Consider the following 24,368-nt stretch of genomic DNA (forward strand, 5'->3'; position numbering starts at 1 on the left):
TGGTCAGTTAGTAAGGAAAAGATAAGTGATCAAATAACTACTGTAGATACAGCAGAGCACGAACCAGCTCTTGTGCCTTACTGGACTGGTCTTGTTTAAAAAGTAGCAGTATCAAGTTTTGAAGTCTTACCCAGCAAGCACAATCATTTGGCTTTTCTGGTGTATCTTTACAGGCAATCTGATACTTGCTGTAATTAATCCTCTGCGACTCAAAAGATCAGAGATATCCACAGACATTCTATCTCAGTTTGTTATTTTTCTATTAGAAATGAACCGTCTACACTGCTGGCCTCAATCCACCTTTCTGTTACAGAAGGTGGTAAAAAGCTTCCTACATTATGTTATTCCCCTCCAAAACCCTCTTTCCATTCTCCTACTGTTACGTCATTTCCTCCCTCCATGTATTAGTTTCTTTTCTAAATCCTCTCCAGTTTCCTTCCACTGATCACCTGGAACATTCAGGGAGGGACTGATACAAAGGGTAGAAGAAACCTTCACAGGCATAGTTTGGGGCAAGGCATTCCAGCCTCTGAACGTATTCTAGAAGAATAATAATTTTTAAAACTTTAGCTTTGGGTAATTACTTTATTTGGAGTGTGCATGTGAAGAAGTGTTCTAGAACATTATATTATATAGTAGCTATGACAGTTAATTTGTATAAATAAGCTCTTAGGCATAAGACTTGCCTGCTTAAAGAGAATGTGAAGGTACAGAGACAGACATGCGATAAAAATGATAGGGTTTATGGCAGAATTGTCTCTGCAAAGTCCCTTTCCTCAAAAGCATTATTTCTCCAGCATCTGGGTTTGTCATTCTTGTGGGCCCAATGCCAAGGCAATCTGTTTGAACAAGCACTGGTCAATCTGGCAGAAAAACGTAGTAAACATTTTGGCTCTAAACTATCGTGCATACAGCTAAGGGTATGCATAGTGGAAAGAGGTAATACAGCTGCTTTGGGAAATTAATAAAAGGTAATTCTGTTGCAAAGGTAAAAGATGGGAAAATTTGACACTCCTCAATGTTGTATACAAAACCCACAACTGAGCATGACGACTTTGTATAATGACTTCATTTTTTATTAAAACAAAGAAGTGATGCCTAAAAGAATTCTTTAACAAACCACTTCTATCAACAAAGAGAAACCCTAAATCAAGAGGTTCAGAACCTACAAAATCTTACATCATTAATACATGTTACTACATGGTACTGTTGCACACTGAACAAAAAAGGTGCTGTATTTGTGTATTAATCATTCAATTTCCACACACTTCCCTAGCTACATTAAATTGGAAATGCAAGAGATACTTAAGCGGGGGGGGACAGGATGGGATGGGACGGGGCACCAAGCATTTTTGTATAATAAAACCTCTTGCCTAAGAGAAAAGAACAGAGGCCACTTATGTTAACTATTTCTCCAGAACACATCCACCTCCTGCATTTTATACTGAGAAATACATTTTCCTTCTCTTTTCATAATTTCACCACCAACATTGCAGCTATCTGCTTTCAAAGACAAGATGACTGGACTTCACATACAGATCTCATAAGCAACATAATAGACTTGATGCACTTCCTCTTTACGGTGGCTCATTTTTAAACAAAAGGTATTTAAATAAAACTCCCTTATTTATTATTTAATTGTTGTTTAATTTTTCAGTTGCACTAGCCAATTTCTGATATCCATATCTATGTATTTAGTATTACATGCTTCAACATGCTAAGATATATCACTATGTAAAACAAAGTAACATAGATAACAAGATAAAGTTCCAGTGAGGACTGTCTTGAACAGCCAAGTAAACTTTACCACCCCTTTACCCGTGTCAAAATTCTCTGGTCCTCCGCCTGCAAGAAACTTTTCTCTAGCTTCACGTTTTTGCATTTCTGTCTGCTGTCAGCATCCATCAAAGCCCTTCATGGTTTGGAGCCCAGCTGTTGGAAGAGGCTGATCCTCACCCTGCACCACTCAACAGCATTTACAATGAACTAGCCTGATGGGATTTTCCTTTTGCAGATTTCTCAATTCAGTACTCTTTTCCCTAGTATTAAGTCCTTTTATACACCATCAGAGCCAACGAGAATTAATCTTTGCAGAACATAATGCCCTTTTATACTGCATATGACAAGCCTTTTAACTAGAGAATTTTGTTATTTATGGGAGTACTCAACAAGCAAAACACTTTCCAGATGCTCAAAAGTTCCTGTATCAATAGTCTAATTTGGTTTTAGTAGTCTTGAAACCCTGTACTTGAAATGGGCAAATATCCCAGTTGCAATCTCTACAAAATGAAGAAAAACTAAATAGTAAGTTTTCCCTATATATGATGCACTTACTTTACCCTAAAAATGAAAAGTTTTGTGGCGTGTGCACATATCAACCGGATGCCATAAACTGACCTATCCCTCCCCATCCAGCACTCCTTTGAGTTTTTCTTCATTTATCTTCTTTATTTATCCAATAATTCTAGGGACCAGAAATTAACCAAGAAAAGAAGAGAGTCTACATCAACGTAGCACAATCAAACCTCAATCTTAACAGGCCTCTGAGAACTTCTTAACAGAAATAAATAATAAAATCTGTATTACAAACATCTTTGGCAGAGATATATATGAGGGGGGCCATTCTGAAAGGGAATAAAAGGCACACAAACTTTTATCTAGTTCATGATACACCTGGAACTTTTAGGACACCATACTCCCACAACAAAGAATGGCAGGTAACTAGAGGGCACTCCAGAAGAGACAAAGACAAATCACCTCAAATGTACCAAGTATTCCTAGGGAAACACTGAACCAGCTGTCAAAATTAGGATAAGCAGAGGTAAAGCAATACATCAGACATCACCTCTCTATTATTAGGGTAGAAGTTTATGAAAGGCATCAATCTATAACACTGGTGGCATATTCATTACTACAGCTTAGTTTTCTTCAGTGGAGAGTTATTTCCTTTTACAATTTAATACATTTTGTATAGTTAACCTTTCTCATTCGCCAGTTCTTACATGAAAGCCCACTGTCAAACGATAAAACTCATTTTCTCTTGAAACACTGTAAAATTATTTGTATTCTATAGCAGCTTCCAGACTTCAGCCTGTGATTTTCACTCCAACCTCTCTATAATTCAGAATACCATGTTCAAAAAAAATCTCTGCATGGTCTCTCAGCATTAAAACTTTTTTCCCCATTAAAGTAACTGCATGACAGCATAATTAACAGCAGCTAATGCAAATATAAGATTAACCCACTTATGGCCATCAAACATTTGATAACATCAGTATCTTCCTCTTGTGGTTAAATGGAAAAAAGAAATCGCACTAATTTCATTTTGTTGATGATTTGTCATGCTGTAGCTATTGGTAAAGAGCTTGAGTTCTTGTATAAACGCATAAACATAATATTCTATTAATTTCCATTTGGGAATTTTTAAATGAATGAATGCATCCAAACTGTCATATATTGTCATTCATTTTAGGTGTCTGACTAGAGAAATCTCAAGACACTATTACAGTCTTGAAAACAATGATCTTAAATTCTGCTGGAATTTCAACAGCTTAAAGTATAACTGAAATTAACAGTTCAGGCACTCCTGTCATGAAGGTGAGCTTCCTAGAAGTGTAAGTGAATCTTAAGTCACACAATTATTAGTGTACCAAACAGTAGATATAAAATACCCATTTACATCATATTTGATGTAAAACTAAAAGCTTTCCCCCCAGGGTGACCTTTGCCAAAGTAATTAGGGAGTTCATGCACATAGAAGATACCTACAAAATGGAGCAAACAGTACTTCCCTATACCACTGAGGATTAGGAAGGTAAATTTGTACACAGCTGCTACCCAAGACAAAACACTGAACAACTTCTGTATTTAAAATTGAAGCAGTTTAGAACAGAGAAGCAGGTCCAGGCCTCTGAGCACTTTTGGTGTGTTCTTAAAAGAAATAGGAAAGAGCTACTGAATCAACTGACTGAAACTGAAGAGACAAATGCCTCAATCTATATGTAACCAAGCACCACACGTCCTTGCACGATCACCACATCCATATGGGTTGGGGGACAGGAAAGGCAGTGGCAAACCCTACTACTCCATCCCTAGCACAGAAAGACTGACTGACGATACTTACGTGAAAAGCTTGTCATCCACAACCAGAGCAGTTAAGCAACAGAAGAGAATGAACTAAGCAAAAGAATGAATGAAACCAAACAAAAAGCAGCTTACAAGAGATTTACTACTTCATTGCTTCTTCAATGCTACTCTCTTCAGCGCCGCTAGCATCTAGTCTACATGGAGCTCAAAGTGTAGGAGGACTCTGCTGGTTATTTTTTCTGTTGTTGTGTAACATACACCTACAGGTCTGGAAAACAAACAAATGATTAAAAACATGTGCCTTGCAAGACTCTATACTGCATGTTTTGCATGTGACAACAGAGCAGGGGCTCTGTTTTTGCATGTGCTAAGGAAATTTCCACTCCTATTGCTATAGCCAAACAGTAATCCTGTTTGATTGAAGGGGCTTAAAATGATTAGTAAATGCATTTATTTCTAAGTTGACTTCCCTAGAATACAGTCTAAGTTTCCATGAAATTGCATATCCTAGGAAAGAAATCTTTCACTAACAAAGAACAGAAACCATAAAACATGAGAAAATAATCTGTATGAATGTTCACATCACTCCACTCCTTTTTTCCCCTTCCTATATGCCTTCTAAATGCAGAACAAAGCTTTCAGGAACATAAAAGTAATTTGTTCGGCTCTAATCACTTCAGCTCTTTTGATGTATCTACACACATACTTAGCATAATGCCTAGACAGAATTATAGATTTCAGACTAGAACTACATTGATAATCTGATCTTTAATCAGGGATAGCTGAGGGGTCCACAAACAGCAGATGGTTCTATATAGCATACTGCTCCAAGACAATGAGGAGCAGAGTTTCAGCCTTCCCTCTCAATTCTCTATTTCTTCTTGGTTTAACAAGTCAGATGGTAGAATTTATACTGCAGGTTCTTTCATGTTAACTTTTACAGCCACCTCTTAAAGATCATACTCCAAAGAAACACACTTCATTGCACAATGTCACTTCCATAGTAAATATTTCTGTGAAACAGAGTTCCCACATACAAAGAAGCAAATTTTTCAAATTCTGTCCAACACCTACTCACTTGAAAACAAAGCTTACTACTCTAGATGAGAACTACTGAATCACACTACCCAAGCTTATTTCCTGCAAAGCAGCATTGCTCACAAGAAAAAAGCTATTCAGTTACAGTGCTGTATCTCAGCGCCTCCATCAATAAATTCTCCCCCATAAGGTAAATTATTCTCTCTTTCCAAATAAAACTGAGATATATATAACAGCTAATAAAGTCTGCATAATACGTAGTACTATGTCCCATTTTCTGGATATATAACATGCAGAACTCTTCTTCCACTCTCCTAAAGTATAGGGTAGGATGTAGCTATGACACTACCATTATCCACTTTCCTCCATCACTATCCCTTCCCTATATCCCTGCCTGCCTCCTTACTGTACTGATCCTTTTCACATTAGCCCTCCCTGCACATTATCCGCCTGGCGTTTTCATCCTACTTCCTGCATAAACACTGCCGCACCCCCCCTTCCTTTGCAGTTCCTGTCAATTCTGATTCCTCTGAACTTCCTTAGACTTTTGATGCATTTCCTTATCCCCTCCTTAATGTTTCTGCCTACTTGCCAATTCCTGACCCTCCACTCCTCATATGCTATCATAGTACTTCTGCCTCTGCATGACTCTCTCAACTCCCAGTTTGTCTTTAATGCAGATTCCATTTTCTTGCTCTTCACTTTCGACTGATCCTCATATTACCTCTTAAGATACGTCAACCGTCTATTACTTTCCAAGTCTTACTTTTTCCTGTGTTCCCATTTTTTGTTGTTTCCTAGCCAAATTTACTCCTCCACTTAATCCCTACACTGATGTAAACTTCATGAAAGAAGTCTGGATTTAGTCCACATAAAAGAACAACTGCATACAGTAAGCATTTTGCATACAGAAGAGCTGGAGCTTTGTGCTAACAAACATGAGACTGCGTGGGTAAAAGGCCAGGAAAAAAAGAGAAACAATCCTACCATCAGCTTGCAATAAAATCAATAGTTACGAGCACCAAACTTCTGTTTGTCCCATAACTTGATATACATTTTCTAGCTGGGTTTGGGGAGGGGGCAGAATCTGTCTCCATTAAAATGGACCAAAGCAGAGATTTTTAACTTTACATGAAACCCGGGTGTAATCACCCTCTACAGCTTTACAAGTATGATTGTCAGTAATTCTGTTTTTCCATAAGAAATTGCCAGCACTGATGCAAGTATAAACAAGGAGCCACATAAACTCTCCTGATGTGAAGTTCTTGCACATCTGACTATGCTACAACTTAAAAAATGAAAGCAAATGGGAAAGTACCATCTTCTTGCATAGCAGTGACAGTTGCTGTAAATACTTGTTTACAGTATTTTTCAAGCATTTCTGGAAGCAGGAATGGGAACTGGTTACTTTGCTAGCCTGCCACTCATCCAGGGATACTTGCAATCTTTGAGAAGAACATATCTCCTCCTTGATTTAACAGTCATGGTCTGCATTTCTGCATCCTTTGCAATCATTTTTACTAGCTGTAAATACTTCTCCTTTTCTCTCCATCCCTGCTTTTTTAACCCTCTGTGCTTTAATCACATATCATCCTATTCTTTACAGGATTTGTCAGCAGTATTTGCTAGTCATCATCCTAGTTCTTTCTGAATCCTGGAAAATAAGTTAACCAGCCCCAACAAACTGAGTGCTTTCAGCTCACGGTTTTGTTTGTTGCTTTGGTGACTTGCATCTCTATTCTTACTATCCATTCTACCTTCTCCCATACTTTGAGCTCAAAAACTGCAGCAGAGCACTCATTTAGATTTGGCAGTACCTACATTATCTTTAATACTACTACATTCTAACTGTGTATTATCCTTTCTTTTTCTCCTCACAATGCTACGTGCTTGAAGAGTGTTTTTGTTTTCTTTACTGCTTGCTGTCATTCCTAAAGAAACTTGACTTTTGCAAATTTGTCTTTTATCTTTACACATACTCTTTAATGAAAAACTTTCTTCTGACTACCTGGCTTTTTCTTCCCATTTTTGACAGGCTCTGCTCATTTGTGACATTCTTCTTGGGGTGTTTCAAGTCTGTAGTTTTTCCCATAATTTTCCCCTTTCTTGGGATACTTCATGAACATTCTTCATGCTTTATTACATAAACTCTTCAGTTCTGCTGACCTCACCAGCTCTCAGTTTAATGACTTTTTCTCTAAATACAATTTTTTCTCGTTTTGCCTTGTTTTTGCTTTTTGTTTTGCTTTTAGCACACAATGAATTGAGCCCCAACTATTCAACAAACACTTCACTTGTTTCCAGTCTGATCAACAACATCCACTTGATTCCTGCCTTTAAATCAGTGATTCTCACATTAACTTCTCCTGCTTCTGTCTGTTTCCTTCTGTAAAAGTCAGCATCTTGGCTTGTCATCATAGATGCCTGAACATAATGTGTCTGAAATACAGCTCTTTTTTATTCCTCTTGCACTATTCCTCCATGCTTGCGGTGTTAGCAGACAGCCCACTTTACCAGACCATAACCAATGGGTTCTCTTAAACTGAAACCTGTTTATCATCAACGATGTACACCCCTTCTGCATAGTATCTCTAAAATATAGCCTTTCACTCTAAGCTAAGGTTTCTACCCATGATCTCATAATTTAATTTTGATTATTTCAACATTCTGGCTTTGACAAACACAGTCTTCCTCAGTCACATCCACTCATGATACTAAACCTTTCAGTTTGTCTTCTATGCAATGAATCCCTCTCCATACTTGTAACAGCACTCTCCTTTGCGTTAAATGTAAGACAATGGTCTTTGATTCTAATTCTTATTAGTAGGAAACACCAATAATCTCCTGTTCACTCATGACCCCCCCTCCCTCTGATCAGACTAACTCCAGCCACAAACACCCATTTGTTTTTTTAGAATCACCCCTTCATGTTTTCTTACCAATGCTTAGTTGGTACTTATCTTACCAATAATTACATTTTATAACATCCACAAACTCTTCTGAGCTCTACAGATCATTAAACATAGACTGGGAAGGGGAGCAACGGTGGAAGATATCCCCGCAGCTGGAGAAGCTGCAGAAAGATTTCACTCAGAGAACAATCTCTTCTTCCCTCTCTAGCAACTTCATGAAGAATATAACATTTATTTAGAGCCAGTGAGGATGGAGGGCAAGTGAAGACTCTTGCTGCTAGCCCATGCTTGAGAGACAGTCCAGCTTAGCATGAAGCCCATCTGAGCCCCAGCCATGGCTCTAGTACCATGGACAGGGCTGGGCCAAGGCTGCTGCAGAGGGGGCAAGGCTAGGGAGTTCCATGAGGTAGGGCAAAGCACCAATAACCTCTGTAGCAAAGGAGTTTCAAGAAATTGAGAGATTAGGAGACTGAAAACATCGAGAAAGTATCGAGAAGCTTGATATCCAAGACGATAGAGGGAAGAGCTAACCTAAATTGGGCTAAGCCCAACTTTTGTGGAGCTTCAGGTGCAAAGGTTGTTTCTGGGGAAACAGGGCAGACAGATAGTGTGGGTTAAGAGTGAGGCTCAGAAGCTGGGGAACAGGATTTTAGACAGGGAATGGTTGTACATAATACATATACTTATATGCACGCACGTGGAAGGTGGAAATTATAAAAAAAATAGAAGATTTAAGAGTTGAACTAAAATGTTTGAGAACCACTACTCTAATGCATATGAATAAAAAGAAACAATTTCACAGTGGTTCAGGTACAAACACAGTACACTAGTCAGGTGCACCAAGTTTTCTTGGATTCCTCCACATGTATTCATCAGCAATGTCCATTTGACATGTGGACTGTAAGTGCTTTGGAGCAGGGATTAGCTTTTGTCCTGTGACTTTGCCTTTCAGAACGAAGGCCTCACCTTTACCCAGCATTGCTGTATATTATGGTACACACAGAACAACATGAAGATGAGAAGAGGAAGTGAAGGTGGGTTAAACCTGAGCAGAATTAGCCACTTTCCACATCTACTCTCTTTTAGCATCAGCATGAAGTACACTAAATCCAGATAACATGGTTCTGAGAAATGCAGCAGCACTAGGAAAAAATCAAAAGACAAAAGCCACAGTTAGTAAAATACTTCAGAAATTTACATATTTCCCATTGATCCTCCTACAGGGAATGGGCATTTGGTAATAGGAAGCAAATGCATCATCGGATGCACCAAGGTAAGGTGCACAGCAATCTACTTATATGATTTGAAATTGTTTTAAGCGACTGCACAGTGTCTGTACTTTAAAGGTTTTACAATTTAAATTCTGTATTGTAAAATATGCACAAAGCTCCAGCTGAAGACCTACAGTTTACCTCCGGTATTTCTGCAACTTCCACCCTCTATATTCCTCTCAAAAAGAAAAAAATTCCCACACTCCTTTTGAAATCATCATGCCACTTGTGTCATAATGACTTTCCCAGAAACCTCTTTGGATGCTGATGACAGAGAATCACGATTCCAGGAAGGAAGCAGAAGTGGAACACATGAAAAGTTTTAAACAACACCTATTTATGGAACTGTATTTAATAATGAGGTAAGAAAAGTGTGCAAATATGCTCTACCAAAGAGCAGGTTATAGTGGGCACAAAGATATATTTTATTAAAAGGAAATATACAAACAATAGTAGTCAATTTCCCAAAACGTACTACAATATATGACATTTCCTACTGCTTCTCAAAGTATACGAAAACACCTTCATCACATAGCTTTCAAAAGCAAGTCACAATCACGTAGTATGGGAAGACAGAACTCCAGTCCTAAAGACCTAACAAGCAAAAAATACATGATGAGGAAAGTATAAATTTTAAAAACACACATGTGTATACATGTATCCAGTCTCACACCCACCCATCCTACCAAGCTGTTATCACCTCTCACCTGTTAGCTCTGCAGAACCAAAATGGAGCAGAGAGAATTACAGAATTTTAATGTACAAGAGAGAATGAAATTCAATAAGCATCGATCCCTTACGCCTCTCCAAGCCAGCTGAAAACTGTGGGATTGCCTTAGGTGGCAAGAAGTCGTTACCATTTCTGATACAAAAACTTGCATTCTAAGTGACGGTGAGGAAGAAAAGGATTTGATACTGAAATGACATGCTGCATTCCTAGGAGTGGAAATTACAAAAAAAAAACCAAAACCGCACAACCAAAAACCAACAAACCCCCCCCCTTTTAAACTGTAAAAGAACAGAATCATTGAGCTGCAATAATCATGGAATAGGACCTATAGAACAAAGGCAAGTAGAGAACTGAAATTACAAGTTATGGCTTTAATGTTAATTTCACGGTTTTTACAGAAATTCTTGGAGAGCGGCTTTTAAATGGACCCCAGACAATTAAAATCTATTTCTATCCAGAGAACTAAGACCATCTTTGGTACCACTATACTATTTCTTTTGGTTGTATGTTTTAAATCTTTCCACCACGTTCATCCTGTCTACTTCTTACAACACATTTATACCAGTAGCAAGCGCTACTATGCCGCGGAGGGTGTTCCAGTAACCTATTAAACTTCTCCCAATGTTTCCATTCTCCTCTCTCTCTATAGGGAAATCTGTGCATGCAGTGAAGTTTTAAGCAGGTGCAGTAAACTTTGCATCTCAAGTTCTGACTTGGAAATGTCTTCAGCACATGAACTGTCTGCTACTCCATTTACATAGCAGCCTGCACAACAGCCCCCCACCTTTCTTTCTTGGTCCACAAGCACTGGACCATGATAAACAGGTAGAATAAACGGGTAGGATTTTTATGGGCTTCAGTTCCAGCCTTTATTGTAAAACTTAACCCATGCTTCAAAAAAAAGTGGGACACTTGGATTCTAGTCATTAAATCACTCTATAAAATAATTTCTAAAAATCTTTAATGATCACAGCTATTAGAACCACTTTGCAGGCTCTTTTACAGTTTAGGGACTATTTTAACTTATAGCACATAAAAGAGAGAAGTGTATGTTCTAAGTAATAGCAGTACTAAAATCAGATTTTTAAGCGTTCATAGCTTAAGAATGGTCACCACACATTTTTAGATCCTGGGACCTTTAATAGAAACAGTCAACTAAAAAGACTGCATTTGTCAGACTCGATTACTGATTTCAAGCAACCCCTCCCCCACACATATGACTATGCCCTGCACTCTATCAATTAAAACTTGTTTAATCTTAGTCACTATCATACATGCAAAGATTAAACAGTAACCTGTAATGGCCTGTGATGTATACTGCTCACTTGTAATTTTGTTTTAGCAGAAGCTAAAGATTCCCACCATTTTGCTAAGCAACATCCTAATCTGTGAACAATGCAGAAATTATATGATTCCTTTTCCTTTGAAATCACGTTGTGTTCCACGAGCATGCCTTTCCTAATCCCTTTTCCACAACTGAGAGCAAAGGATCCTCTTTCTCCAAGTGTTTGAATAGGCATCAGTTCCCAAACTGCAATGCAGGCGCTTCTGGTGATCTCAAGGCCATGATCCTGGGTCTGTAATCAGTCTATACAATCACATAAAACAGTAAAACTCAAAGTATTTTCAACTGATACTAAAAATCAATCATATTCTGCAACTGACAGAGGTCAGTTAATCTAAGTTCAGAAAATACTCATTTAAGGCAATACCATTGCCCACAGAGACATATCGGTAAATTATACACTTATAATTGTCCAATATCTTATTGATTTCCTCACTTAACAAGCCTTTTCCACTCCATCACTGAAAGCAAGGCCTCACTAACTAAACTTTTAAGACACAATTAGATATCTGCTAATTAACTAAGACAGAATTGCAAAACCAGTAGCCAGCAGTGTTAATATAAGTGCAAAAGACTTCCCACTGGGATCTGAAAACAGCTATCTGTGTTTGCACAGAGCTGAGCTCAGGCTAATAAGTCACACTAGCCCCCACCTCGTGTGCTTTTGCACTGCCTCCCCCTCTGCCTCTGCTCCCAAGGGAGTGCAAGGCTTGGGAGACTCAAGCTGGCTTCATGCAGGCAGTTGCACAGTCCATTCCAGAACCAGATTTGCTGGGAAAACCAGTTAAGAGACATCCTCAAAGTATGAGCATTAACCAGTTAATTTGTTGATTTAATACATGTATACAATATCCTGGAAAATGAAAACTTAACTGTCTTCCATTAATAAACTAGCTCTTACAGTCACTTGTTAAAATCAATGCATACACAAAGCCAGCAGTCAGCATGGATTCAACTTACCTATTAACAGTTTTGAATAACACATTTCCTAAATCATACACAGCCAGACTTCCTAGTTTTCAGAACTGTACTGTCTACGGCAACAGAGCAGCGTGCACTGGAAACTGATGCTTCACAGTACTTGTGACACTGGAAATACACAATTCTTTTTATTACCTGTACATTTTTAGACACATTCTTTACTAAATCTTAGCTCATAACAAGCTGATGAACTGATTCTTGCCTAGTCTTTTAGAAAAAAGGTGCTGAGCACTGACTTCTCTATTACACAATTTATAGACAGCTTTTTATCAAAGCATCACATTTAACCTGAAAAACCAGGCACGTCATGCTAAAGGACATGAGTATTTCCAAACCAAGGAAGTCTAAGTCTGAAAAAAGATTTCACAGTTTTGAAACGATGAAAATTTGTTTGTTGGTCTCAATAAATCACAAAGAAAAAACTTCAGTAGTCATTTCAACACATGCTTTAGGACAGCAGCACAAACAGGCAGCAACTGCTGATATTTTGCCAGAGGTGCTAGATAGATCAATACTATTAAAAGCAGCTATAGGCAGTGCAATCTCTCATCTCCTGCCTTGCAAACTTTAATTAGATCTGTAAGACACTAGGCACATTCTTTATCATCATTATCATAAAAGATAATTTTTTACCTAAGCTAGCAGACAGTGTCTAATATCTGAAATATGCAGGGATACAAAGATGTAACATACTGATTGAGTTTCTTTAAAAATCAAACAGCAGCTTATCAGAGATGACACGAAAACAAATGCCAAGCAGATTAGGAATCCACCATATTCAAATTTTTAAATTAATATAATTCTCTTAATGTGAAAAAAAAAAGGTTTTCAAGACGCAACTTACTGAGTTAAATCTTTAAAAGACCTTAAGATATGTATGTTACAAATTTCATGGTATCATATATAAATTTTGTATCATCAGACATGAAAACCAAAAACTTCTTTGCATGTTTTTTCTGAGAAATGATATAACATTTTTGCAACCATACAGCTTTGCAAATTGAGGGTTAGAGAAAGACCAATTTTTGTGAGACCTGTAATAAAAATCTCTAAATCTAGCAAAACTGCTTTTGACCCAAACGCTTACACTAACTTTGATTTTGTGTTAATCAATTATTAAGCAGCTCTACCTTACAACTAAAATCATTCACTATTATAAATATTCTTTAAGAAAAAGTTGTCTTTGATACAGAATTGTTGATCTTAAGTCTATCAGGCTAATAAGGTATAATTAAATCCAGGCATTTAAGTGCAAGCTTGCAGGGAAGAAAATTACCTCAGGAACAAAACAGTAATTCCTTCTGTGCAGATTATTTTGAATTCAACTCCTTGCTTTAGTGGTTTTGGGAACTGGCAAAACAGGAAAATCTTGAAGAGGGTGTTTAAACACCTAACCTGGGTTTTGTTCACTTAAGACACGTTAATAATCCATTGCTAGTGGCAGTTCTTTTGTAAGAAGGGACATCAACTACTGACAAGATTCTCTTTGCTGAAGAGGCTCTTTTTAAAATATATGCTTACTGCAAAACAGATCAACTAAACGCACACTGTAAGAACTGATGTAACAGGTAGATGGAGCAAATTAATCTGCATCACAAGTAAGATTTCCCCCCTCCCACAAGTTACTTCAGAAAAGCTGCTAGGGGAATCAAGATACATAGACGCTTCTCATTTCATTGTGCGTGTATGACTGGGATGTGGAATGTGCTCTCACTGTGTTCAGACCTGTCCCAGATTTCCCTCTGATTTGAAACAGGAGGGAAAAGAGTCTCTCTCTCACTCCCCCCGCTCCAGTGCTGGCAGCCACCCTCCGCGGTACGGAGGGCTCTTACCGTCAGGTTCAACGGCACGTTTCAAGTAACTTTAAAGAAAGAAAAACAAACAGGTCTCTTTGCCAGACAAAAGCGGCTCACACGAAGCATCCGCAGCCCAGGCTGTCCAAGAGGAGGCAAAAAAAGAGGGGGCTCAGGCTCCCGCGCACCGAGGGGAGGCTGAACCGGCGCCGCTTTGGGGTCGGCGTGTTCTCGCCTCCCCGGGAGGGGCAGGCATCGCCTCACGAGCCTGGAGGAGCGGTTCCTGAAGGAAGGCTACCTTAAAGCATATGCCCGAGGAGGGGGGGGGTTAAATTTCTACATGCGGGGACTGGAAAGAAGATTAAATCCCACCTGTGCCAAGAGGCAGGCAGACGAACACACACGGGGGGAAAGGACACTCCAACCCCCCCGGACCGCCGGGGCTGCCAGGCCCCAAGCCCCACACGGCAGCTGGCGGCGCGGGAAGGAGGCGCGGCGGGGCCGAGGCGGCTCAGGTGTCGCTGTGAAGCAAGAGGCAGAGTGGGGAGGCTGGAGAGTTCAAGACTCCCTCCAGGTAACAAGGCAGATGGGCGGAAGCGACCGGCTCGGGGCTCCTCGGACTCCAGGAGGAGAGAGAAACGAGTGCTCGGGCTCCTCTGCCCCCAGGCTGAGAGACGCGACGGTGGGGGGCGGCCGGAGCCCCTGCCCCGCCGTGCGCTGAGGGGCGAGCTCAGAGCGGGGAGGCGGGCGGAGCGCGAGCTCCGCGGGCCGGGGGGCAGCAGCGCCTCAGCCCTTCCCCCCTCTCCTTTTCTTTCCCCTCTCCACCCGGGCGAGCCCCATTTCCTCTCAACGGCAGCCGAGGGCGCTCCTCGGGGCCGGGCGGGGAGAGGGAGCGGCAAGAGACAGCGCCGGTAGCGCCTTGTTCTCTGCTGCTGCTGCCGCTGCGGCGGGCAGCCAGGCCGGAGGGGGCTGCGCAGCCCGCTCCCCGCCCCGGCGCGCCTCCCCTCCCGGGGCTCACCTCCTCGATGGCCGCCACCGTGTTCCTGCACTGGGCCATCCGGGTGGTGAAGTTGGAGGCGGTAGGTGACTTGTAATCCTCATTGGTCTCGGACACGAATTCCGACACGGAGATCTGGTCCGGCATGGCGGGGCGGGGATGAGTGAGGGGAGGGGAGAAGGGAGGGGGGGGAAAGCAGGCGGCTCCGGGGGGAGGGGAGGGCTCGGGGGGGCTCCCCCCTCACATCGCTCGGCAACGGGTGGCGGCAGCGCCCTCCTCGCAGCCCCGCCGTCTAGAGCGGTGTTGCTCCTCCGCCGCCACACAAGGAAATTCCCCGCACCCACACTCCTCCTCCTCCTCCTCCTCCTCCTCCCCGCGCGGTCACGCAGCACCGGGGGCCGGGCACACGCCCATCGGCGGACCGGGGGGAGGCGGCGGCGGGAGCTGCCTCCACACCCCGCCCTCCCTCTCGCTTTCTCCCTCTCACACACACAAGGGCGGAGGCAGGCCGAGGCGCGGCCGCATGACGCCCCCCCCCCCCCCCCCCCACTCCAGTCTCCACACACCCGGAGGAGACCTGCAGCCAGGCACTCGCCCCCCGGCGCCCGCCTTGAGAAGATGGCGGCTCCCGCCCTCCTTCCCGACCCCCGCCAGGGAGAGAGGAGTGGGCTGAGGTGGGGGGGAACAGCGCGGCTCTAACGGCAGGCACCGGCTGGGTGATCCCAGGGATAGGCAGGACAAATCCAGCCGTGTAATTAAGGCCGTGTTTAACAACAACAAAAACCCAAGGGCAGGGGAAGGTGAGGCGCAATGCCTACCTGATGCAAGGAGGGGCGGGTGGAAGCCCACAGGACAGGTCTCCGCACTGTCCTCTGTGGCTGCCCGGAGATGGCAGGAACAGTCACTTCCCTCACAGTTCATAATCTATATTTCGACAGTTTAATCTGTTTGACGAGTTCACTGCCTAGTTTCGAGGGAGCTAAAGTTGAGAAATGCTGTAGTTCCTGAGAGGTCTGTGTGAAAATACTTTTGGGCTAAGTAACGTTTATATCTAGATTCTTAGAAAGCTTTTTCTGTGCTCGGAAGAGGAAGCATTGTTATCAGAGGAGGAGACGCTTTGTTCTTTAATATAAAGCCACAAGGATTAATTGAGGCAGAACAGGCAAAACTCAGCCCCAGCAGTGGCATTCATGACTGATGCGGCAGAAGGGAGATTGGCAAGGTGTCACCGAGTGGGCATGGTGGTTGTTTGCGTTGGGAATCCGGGGATGGGATCCACGCTGGTGGTTTCTCTTGGCCTCAAAGCCTTTAGGACTTCCAGCCTGTTAGTGCAGAAAGCTTTGGAAGTCTGTATTTTGGCCCAGAAACTCTCCTGTGGCTCTTTCACTCCCCTCTGGTGATACAGTTATTAGCTTTCTATAAGTGATTCTTTATTACTGTGATTTAGAACTCTCCAGGGAATTCAGATGAGTAAGCAGGTTCTCTTTTGCTGCAGTTTGTAAAATGTCCAAATAAATAACTGCAGGCCTACCGAGATGTTACTGCCCTTTGTAATCCTTGCTAGTGTTATGAGAAGTTCTCCTTTAACATAAATGATTAAGCTTGTCAACCATATTTATTTTACTGGTTGTAGCAAAGCAGATGAATGAACAGTGACTATATGCATGTTCTTTCCTTTTTTAACTCTTACTAGTTTCTCCATTCTAATTGTTCCTAATTTTCTCTCATAAAAATTGCCACCGTTATTTTGCTTTTAACTTCTGTCTCCGTATAACTTTGTATTATTAACCTCTCTCCTTGTTAAGACTTCTGCATGTTTCAGTTAATGGGGCATGTACAGGTATAAATTGTTCTGATGCTAATGCATTAAACTTCCTGTCTGTATTTGTATGTCACATAATAAATGAGTATATTTGTGACTAGGTTGAGTATAAATATTCATTCTTGCTAAAAATATGTGTGATCTTGCATCTCCTTTTTTGTATCAGCTGATGGTGATACCTTTAGAGCAATACTTATCACACTATTATCCAAACTTAGTAAACACTAGCATTCTAAAACTGTCTATCCTACCTTCCAATGTGGTTTATTTATTTAGAAATTTTGAAGGGGATAAAAAACTTGGGGTCTGAAGGCAAATAATACTAGATTTTAACTTTTTACAACAGCTCTTCTATCAGGTATAGTCCGAATCTGCAGCATATCAATGCAGTCTCTAGTGGTTGCATTTTCAGTTTGATTTTGGAATATATACAACTAAGACAGTATCATCATGCAATGAATCTTTAAATTCTATAGACCATATTTACACAGCAGGTTAGGTGAGATGATTGCAGTGATATCTTCTGATCTTTAACTTAATAGATCAAAAAATTTGCCATCCTAATGAAACTGTGAGGCCTTTTTGCTTGACAGACTGAGCATTTGACTCAGCTCTCCTTTTTCTGAACCTAAAGATTTGTGCTTGGGTGAACCTTCTAGAAGATGTCCAGTCTTGATATCAAAACTCAACAGCTTGGAGAATCCGCTGCTTCTGTTAGTGTTTTATGACAGTGACTCGTCATGATTACTGTGTCTTCCAGCTATTGCTTGTTATTACAATTTTTTTCAGTAGGTTAAGGAGCTATTCAGTACTCAGACTTTTCTGCCTGTGAGCGTTCTTGTACACTGTAGTGAAATAATTTCTCAGTTTTGTTTCTTGATAAACCAAGCTGATCAACTCCTCTCTTTAAAAGAGGGCTGAGCTAATTTGAATTGCTTTGCATTCGCCACAAACCAAGATTGAGTACACAGATGGTGACTGTGGGTCAGCTGACATGTGGCAACTCGTTACTCTGCAGTAACACTTACTAGTGTGTGCGAGTCCTGCATCTCACTGAAAGGATGTTTTCTCAGCCCTTCCATCATTTTTATAGTGCTAACACCTCAGTAAATTATTATCCTGGTTCTCTATCCCTCACTGTTACATTAAAGAGTATCATTAGACTTTCTGGTCCCCATATCATATTGGCTCATCTACATGTCCACTCTGGCCTCTAGGTGTTTATGAGCGACACTTAATTTCAGCATCCAGCCCCATTCTTTGAATCTGTGAATAAGTGTTGCAGTGGAATGGCTCAATAATGAGACAGCTCTGAACGAGGCTTGCTTATGCAGGGTCTGGTACTACAGTTTTGTCTCTAGGTTTTTCCTGCTTGCTTGCTCACCATTGCTCCTTCTACTCTGGCTTTGGACACTTCTTTCTTTTCTTTCTTTCTTTCTTTCTTTACTAGACAAAATGTCACTGTCTTCTTTGACACAGTCATGCAGTTAGAGTTCTTCTACTAAAGAGAAATAAATAACAAAAACACTTTCCAACGATCCAAGCTCTGCACATTCCTGAAAAGCTTCTAGTCTTGTGGATATGCTTAGACTACAACTCTGTAAGGCGGTGTGAAATATCAGGGTTTAGGTCTCTTTCCCTTGCAGAAGATAAGAAAATCAGAATACTTGCTTTGTACAAACATTTCCTCCTACCCTCACTTCAAACCAGCATTAATGGTTTTATCAGTCAGTGTTCTTAAAACGACAGACCTTCAAAATCATAAAGTAGATTTAAAAATAACTAATTTTCTTCTGCCTTTGGTTTTTGAGCCTTTAGAAGTCTTATCTTTATGTCAAAATATTTATTTGCATCACTGCCAGTAAGAACCCAAACCAAGGACCAGGTGCTATACAAACACAGAACAATAAGGCAGCCTCTGGAGATCTAAGCATCTAAAATTAGCTAATGGAAAGGCAATTGAGTGAATATAAGGAAATACTGGAACATTATTGGTCTGTATGACAGTCTGTGATCTTTGCACGCTATTGCATGAATGTTCTCAAGACTTTTTAAGTAGGGTTTTCAAGAAGGATTACGAGATAGGCTGGGATGTTTAAGGGGGAGTTACTACAAGAATGAGGGTCAGGGTGAGAAAAAGTGCACAAGACCTTGTGTCTTTGAAATGTAACAGTTCGGAGTTGGATGTTAACATGGATCAAACAGAGGCAAAAGTTAATGTCTGTTTAATGAAAGGACATGCTAAAAGAGTTGTGAGAATAGCAGGGAGGGAACATGATGAGCTGGTTAGCATATGCGATGATCCTTCAAGCAGCTGCCTGGGATAGGACTCAAAATGTGTAAGGGATTTTTTTTTTTCCACAGCAGTCGTGTCATTGCCCTTCACTGACTAGCTCAATAACAGATTGTTTCACAGTATTTGCTCTGTCTATTTTTCTTTGATGTCAGTGTTTTTTCACAGAATTTCTTTCTTTGATAGCTTCAGATATTTTTTCTTGGCGTTCTTTGTATGTACTCAGTATTTACAAGGATTCTGAGGTGTATTGTTAATTCTGTTAAAGGTGGTTTGAGGCAACACAATAAGGTAGTTCATAGGAAATCTCATTATCCTCATTGCTTATCTTTGAACTTAAAAAATAAGCATGCAAATAAATGTTGTCTGTCAGCTGCTAATTACTGGGTGACAATTTTCAGGCAGGTAGATGTTAAACTCAGAAATTTGTGTAGTACACATGAGTCACAGCAGATAAGTAAAACACTGTGATAAGCCTTGTTACTGGATCCTGTCATTTTATACCAAGTCTTAACATTTTTTTCTTGAGGTATCAATCCCTGGTGTTCAGTTAAACACTTTCAAAACAGATTCCACTTTTGAAAATTAGTTCCAACAGTTTTGGAGAAAGGCTTCTTGTGATTTCTAAAGGTACAAATCCCCAAAAGAGCAGCTATTTGGTTATTTTTAAGTTTCTGCTATGATTTTAGAGGTCTAACTCATGTTTTCATGATACCAATTACAGCATGTAGCAGCTTTAGACTAGCAAATGTGTCTGCTCTTTAATGAATGAACTCGTGGCATTACTCTGTTGAAAATAATTACTACTTGAAAATATACTTGCTCTCATAGGTATGTTTCTAGAGATTTATTTCTACAAATGAGTGCAAATTCTGCAAATTTAAAAAGATATTTCAGGAAAGTATATTTTTCTCAGGTCTTTTTGCATTTGGAAGTGCCTACTTGGGAACCTCTGTTTCAAGCACATGGGATTATACTGTACTCTTTTGTACTCTTACTATGTACTCTTTTTTGTACTCTTACTATGTAATTGTGTTCCCTTGCATTGCTCTTAGACTTCTGTGGACAATTTACAAAGATGTGTTTTTCCTAGTATTCATAGTAACAACAACACCTGCAACTGAAGTGGTAGCGTGTAGACAAAGGCAAGAAAGAAAACACAGAGAAGAGTGTTGGTATTTTGTGCTGTTGCTCTCAAAACTCCCAAAAGATATTATTTTAACAAGGGGAGTAGCAGGGGAGTATGCTACTTAAAGGGTGAAACTGGACAGGACTGAGTCTGTACACCTTTCAGCGTAATGAGAGTTTGGCAAAACTGCACCATAGTTTTAAATTTGAATTTGGTAATAGTATCATTATGGTCACAGTATTTGTAAGGTATGTCCTAGGTGAATGTGTGTACTCCCGTGTGTTATAGAAGAATGTTTCAGGTTTTTGGAATCCAGTGTTCTTTTCAGTGGATCAGACTGGATAAGTCTGCACTGGTCTCTCAGGATGCCCTCAAGTGCTGCCCCTCTCATGGTGCCTCAGGCTGGATTGTGTTGTGTGGATCAAGCCACAGGCCCCTGGGCCATCTCTAGAGCACATATCAGATGGGAAGCCCTCAGGGATACTGACTGCTGAAGAGTTACCTTGCTACAGTCCCAGAAAGATTCTTCTAATATTCATGCTGTACAGATTCTTTTTCCCCCGGGTGGCTTGCTTCCTCACCCTTTGTCATTATCCCTAACCACCACAACCTTTCAGTCTCTGCACTGGTCTCATAAACCAGCCTGCTCACAGAAGGGGAGGAGAGTAACATCACAGAGGGAAACTCAGTCTTTCTAGTCCTTCTAGGCAATTGTAAACACCACTGCCATCGCAAATATTCACAAGAACAAGCACATCATGAAGGGTCACTTCTGAAGACTCATGTCACCTGGAACCACGTCATTCCTGTTGGCAGTTCAGCTGTGCCCAAAGAAGATAACACAATGGAGGTAGACTGCCTTTCCATAGACAAGCCTTTTTGATCTTACTCTGATCCTACAGCTCCAGATCACCAGTGAAAATAGTCAGGATCAGCAGTCTGTGAGCCACTTTTGCACTCACCAGACCGTATTCAGCACACTGCACTCTGTTGCATCAGCTCCCTGATGTATAACTTGGGATAATGTAATTTCTTTTCTGAGAAATTACAGAATTACAATTTGGTCCCAGAATCAGAAAAGTTTCAGGTGACAGGACTTACATGGAAGACAACTGAATCATGTTTAGAAGTGAAGAGGCATTAGTTCCCACGGGCACAAAGTGAAGAGACAAGAGGAATGTTCTTGGATTCAAGAATTTTTGGAAAGAGGAAAAAAAAACCCAACCTGTATTGTTGTCAAACACAAAGCACCTTCATTTCTCTCATAAATTTGCTGTCAAGGATAGACTTCTGAAAGTCAGTTCAGAAAACAACACTGCTCCATTGCCCCACTGGAATTTGGAAACTAGAAAGTGGTCTCTCTTCAAAAAGACAAATTAGAATACTATGAAACCCTAAGAAATTAAATGCAGTTTCATCTGACTAGGGCCTGAGTGGGACAGAGAAAGAAAGACTGTCAAAGAAGGGAAGTAAGACTGAAGTTCACCTGGCTTTAACATGGAAAATAGGCATAGAAATTCAAAGTTTCCCCATTGTAATGAAGCGTGGCTCAAAACAAAGTGGAATTTAACAAAAGAGCATAACTCTATTTTCTTGCCTAGAGTCAGGCTTCCAATCAAGAGTGAAGCATATGTGATCATGTACTTCATGAATGTCTGTTAAATAAAATATGATGACCTTTAAAGTGGAGAATACATTTAGAAACAAAAATAAGTGTTCTAGCCTGAAGTCCCCTATCCTTGTATGGTAAAGTCCTCACCTCACCTATTCAAACTTAATGCCAGATCACCTGCCTTGAATGGGAATATCTGGCAGTGATGAACTAGCTGCCTTGGATGCCTTTCAGGGGCCATCCTTTGCTGCATTGGTTGCTTGTCTGCAGCTGATGATCTGGAATTCATGGAAAGTGGTAGCAAATGTTAGATTACTCTGCAGGACAACTGCTTGGTGATGGGGGCATGGCAGGCCCTAGGCAGTGCACAAAGGAACTCCCTTCAGAGGTCATGGTTCTGCTCTTGAATTCTACCTGAGCAAGGTCCTGCTCTGCAGGTGCTTCTGACACTTGTACTTGGCTAGTTTGGCATTCCAGACCTAGAAAAGGCCTGCATCCTCCTGGGGGAAATGCTTATAGCAGCTTTGAGTAGTAGGGAAACAGTCTACAGAATCTGTACAGCTTGGTCCAACCCATGCCTCAGGAGGCTCTCAGGCAGGAAGGATTCTGTGGAGAAGGTCATTCCCTCAAGTTATACCAAGAAGACATAGTTGTATAGCACAGCACCATGACTATATGAATAGAATAGAATAGAATATTTCAGTTGGAAGGGACCCACAATGATCATCTAGTCCAACTGCCTGACCAATTCAGAGCTGACCAAAAGTTAAAGCATGTTGTTAAGGGCATTGTCCAAATGCCTGTTAAACAGACAGGCTTGGGGCATCGACCACTTCTCTAGGAAGCCTGTTCCAGTGTTTGCCCACCCTCTCAGTAAAGAAACGTTTCCTAATGTCAAGTCTGAACCTCCCCTGGCACAGCTTTGAACCATTCCCACACATCCTATCACTGGATCCTAGGGAGAAGAGCTCAGCACCTCCCTCTCTACTTGCCCTCCTCAGGAACCTGTAGAGAGCAATGAGGTCACCCCTCAGCCTCCTCTTCTCCAAACTAGTCAAACCCAAAGTCCTTAGCTGCTCCTCACAGGACATTTCTTCCAGCCCTTTCACCAGCTTTGTTGCCCTCCTCTGGACGCATTCAAGTATGTTCACATCCTTAAATTGTGGGGCCCAGAACTGCATACAGTATTCAAGGTGAGGCTGCACCAACACTGAATACAGTGGGATAATCGCCTCTTTTGACCGGCTGGTTATGCTGTGTTTGATGCCCCCCAGGATGCAGTCTGCCCTCTTGGCTGCCAGGGCACACTGCTGACTCATATTTAGCCTGCTGTCAAGAGCAGACTCAATGGATATGAATAATGACAGAGAAAAAATTTTATAGTAAAAAACTCTACATTCTTTTGGAGATCGCTAAGATATGCCCAGAATATTAGGGAGGGAGGAACTCTTACATAGTTTTCACAAATTTGTAAAAAATATTAGGACAGCTGTAGGTGAAAACTTTTGTGGGGTATGAGTCCAGTGCAAGAAGAACCCTGTGTCAGAGCAGAGCTCTTCCTTTTATAGTCAGTAAGGAAATAGCTGTCTTATCTAGGCAAGTTATCTTAGGAAAGCTACATAACGCGGATGTCTGCTGGTTACGCTCAGTCGAATTGACTGCTGACCTTTGTCAATGGAAATCCCCAATTCTCACTGCTGAATCTAATTGCCACAAACCTTTTTTGGCTATCTTTTGAGGTTACTCATACTTTTAATAAATTTCCATCCTTTTTTTTTTTTTCTTAATGTTATTTTCTAGTACTTGGCATACTGAAATGTGGAATAAGTTAGTATGAGGTGTCTTAATGGCCTACAAACTTCAGCCCAAGAATTAATTGCTGGAGAAAGGGGACCTGAGAGTGAAGGCTGGGAGTGGACAAAAATTAGGATTAGGTTGTCCTTATGGATTAGTGCTGTCTGCACTGTTGCAGATATGGCCTACTGTCTGTGCTTCTAAAGCGTCCCTGCAAGCAGATGCTTTACCAGGCACCACAGTGTCAGAATGGCGATGACACCTGGTTTATTATACCATGATACCATGAGATTGTGGAGCGTGAGACATCAACCTGAGGCAAATCTGCCTCCTCTGCCTTGGCCAGTTTCCCAAGAGTCACACGGCAGCCCAAGCCTCAGGCTCCCACATGGAGTTCCAGCCTGACTGCTCAGCTCCTTCTTGGAAATGGACTTGTGTGATCTGAAGGACCTCACAGAACTTGTACCAGAGTTTGAGGGTTAACAGCCAGTAGCATTGAATGGTGTGACAACAAGGAAGTGGTCTTTTGGAAGGGGAAGAGGAAGTAATAAGGATAGAGAGTGAA

General features: G+C 41.2%; 2 protein-coding genes across 7 annotated transcripts in view; one reads left to right on the forward strand and one right to left on the reverse strand.

Annotated features, from left to right (window-relative positions):
- The window catches only part of ASAP2 (ArfGAP with SH3 domain, ankyrin repeat and PH domain 2), a 93,126-nt gene extending 77,116 nt beyond the window's left edge, over positions 1–16,010 (reverse strand). For 2 of the 5 annotated variants that reach the window (XM_069805830.1, XM_069805827.1), the window contains exon 1: positions 15,175–16,010. In XM_069805830.1, the coding sequence (XP_069661931.1) occupies positions 15,175–15,300 (126 nt within the window). In that variant the 5' untranslated portion in view covers positions 15,301–16,010. Of the gene's footprint in view, positions 1–4,123; positions 4,145–14,528; positions 14,932–15,174 lie in introns of those variants that run through there. The other 3 variants (XM_069805826.1, XM_069805828.1, XM_069805829.1) reach the window with 3 other exon arrangements.
- ITGB1BP1 (integrin subunit beta 1 binding protein 1) overlaps positions 1–24,368 on the forward strand; it is a 143,594-nt gene that overhangs the window by 86,264 nt on the left and 32,962 nt on the right. The gene's annotated exons all lie outside the window — the stretch shown is intronic.

The sequence above is a fragment of the Haliaeetus albicilla genome, chromosome 18 (assembly GCF_947461875.1).
Source record: "Haliaeetus albicilla chromosome 18, bHalAlb1.1, whole genome shotgun sequence".
NCBI lineage: Eukaryota > Metazoa > Chordata > Aves > Accipitriformes > Accipitridae > Haliaeetus > Haliaeetus albicilla.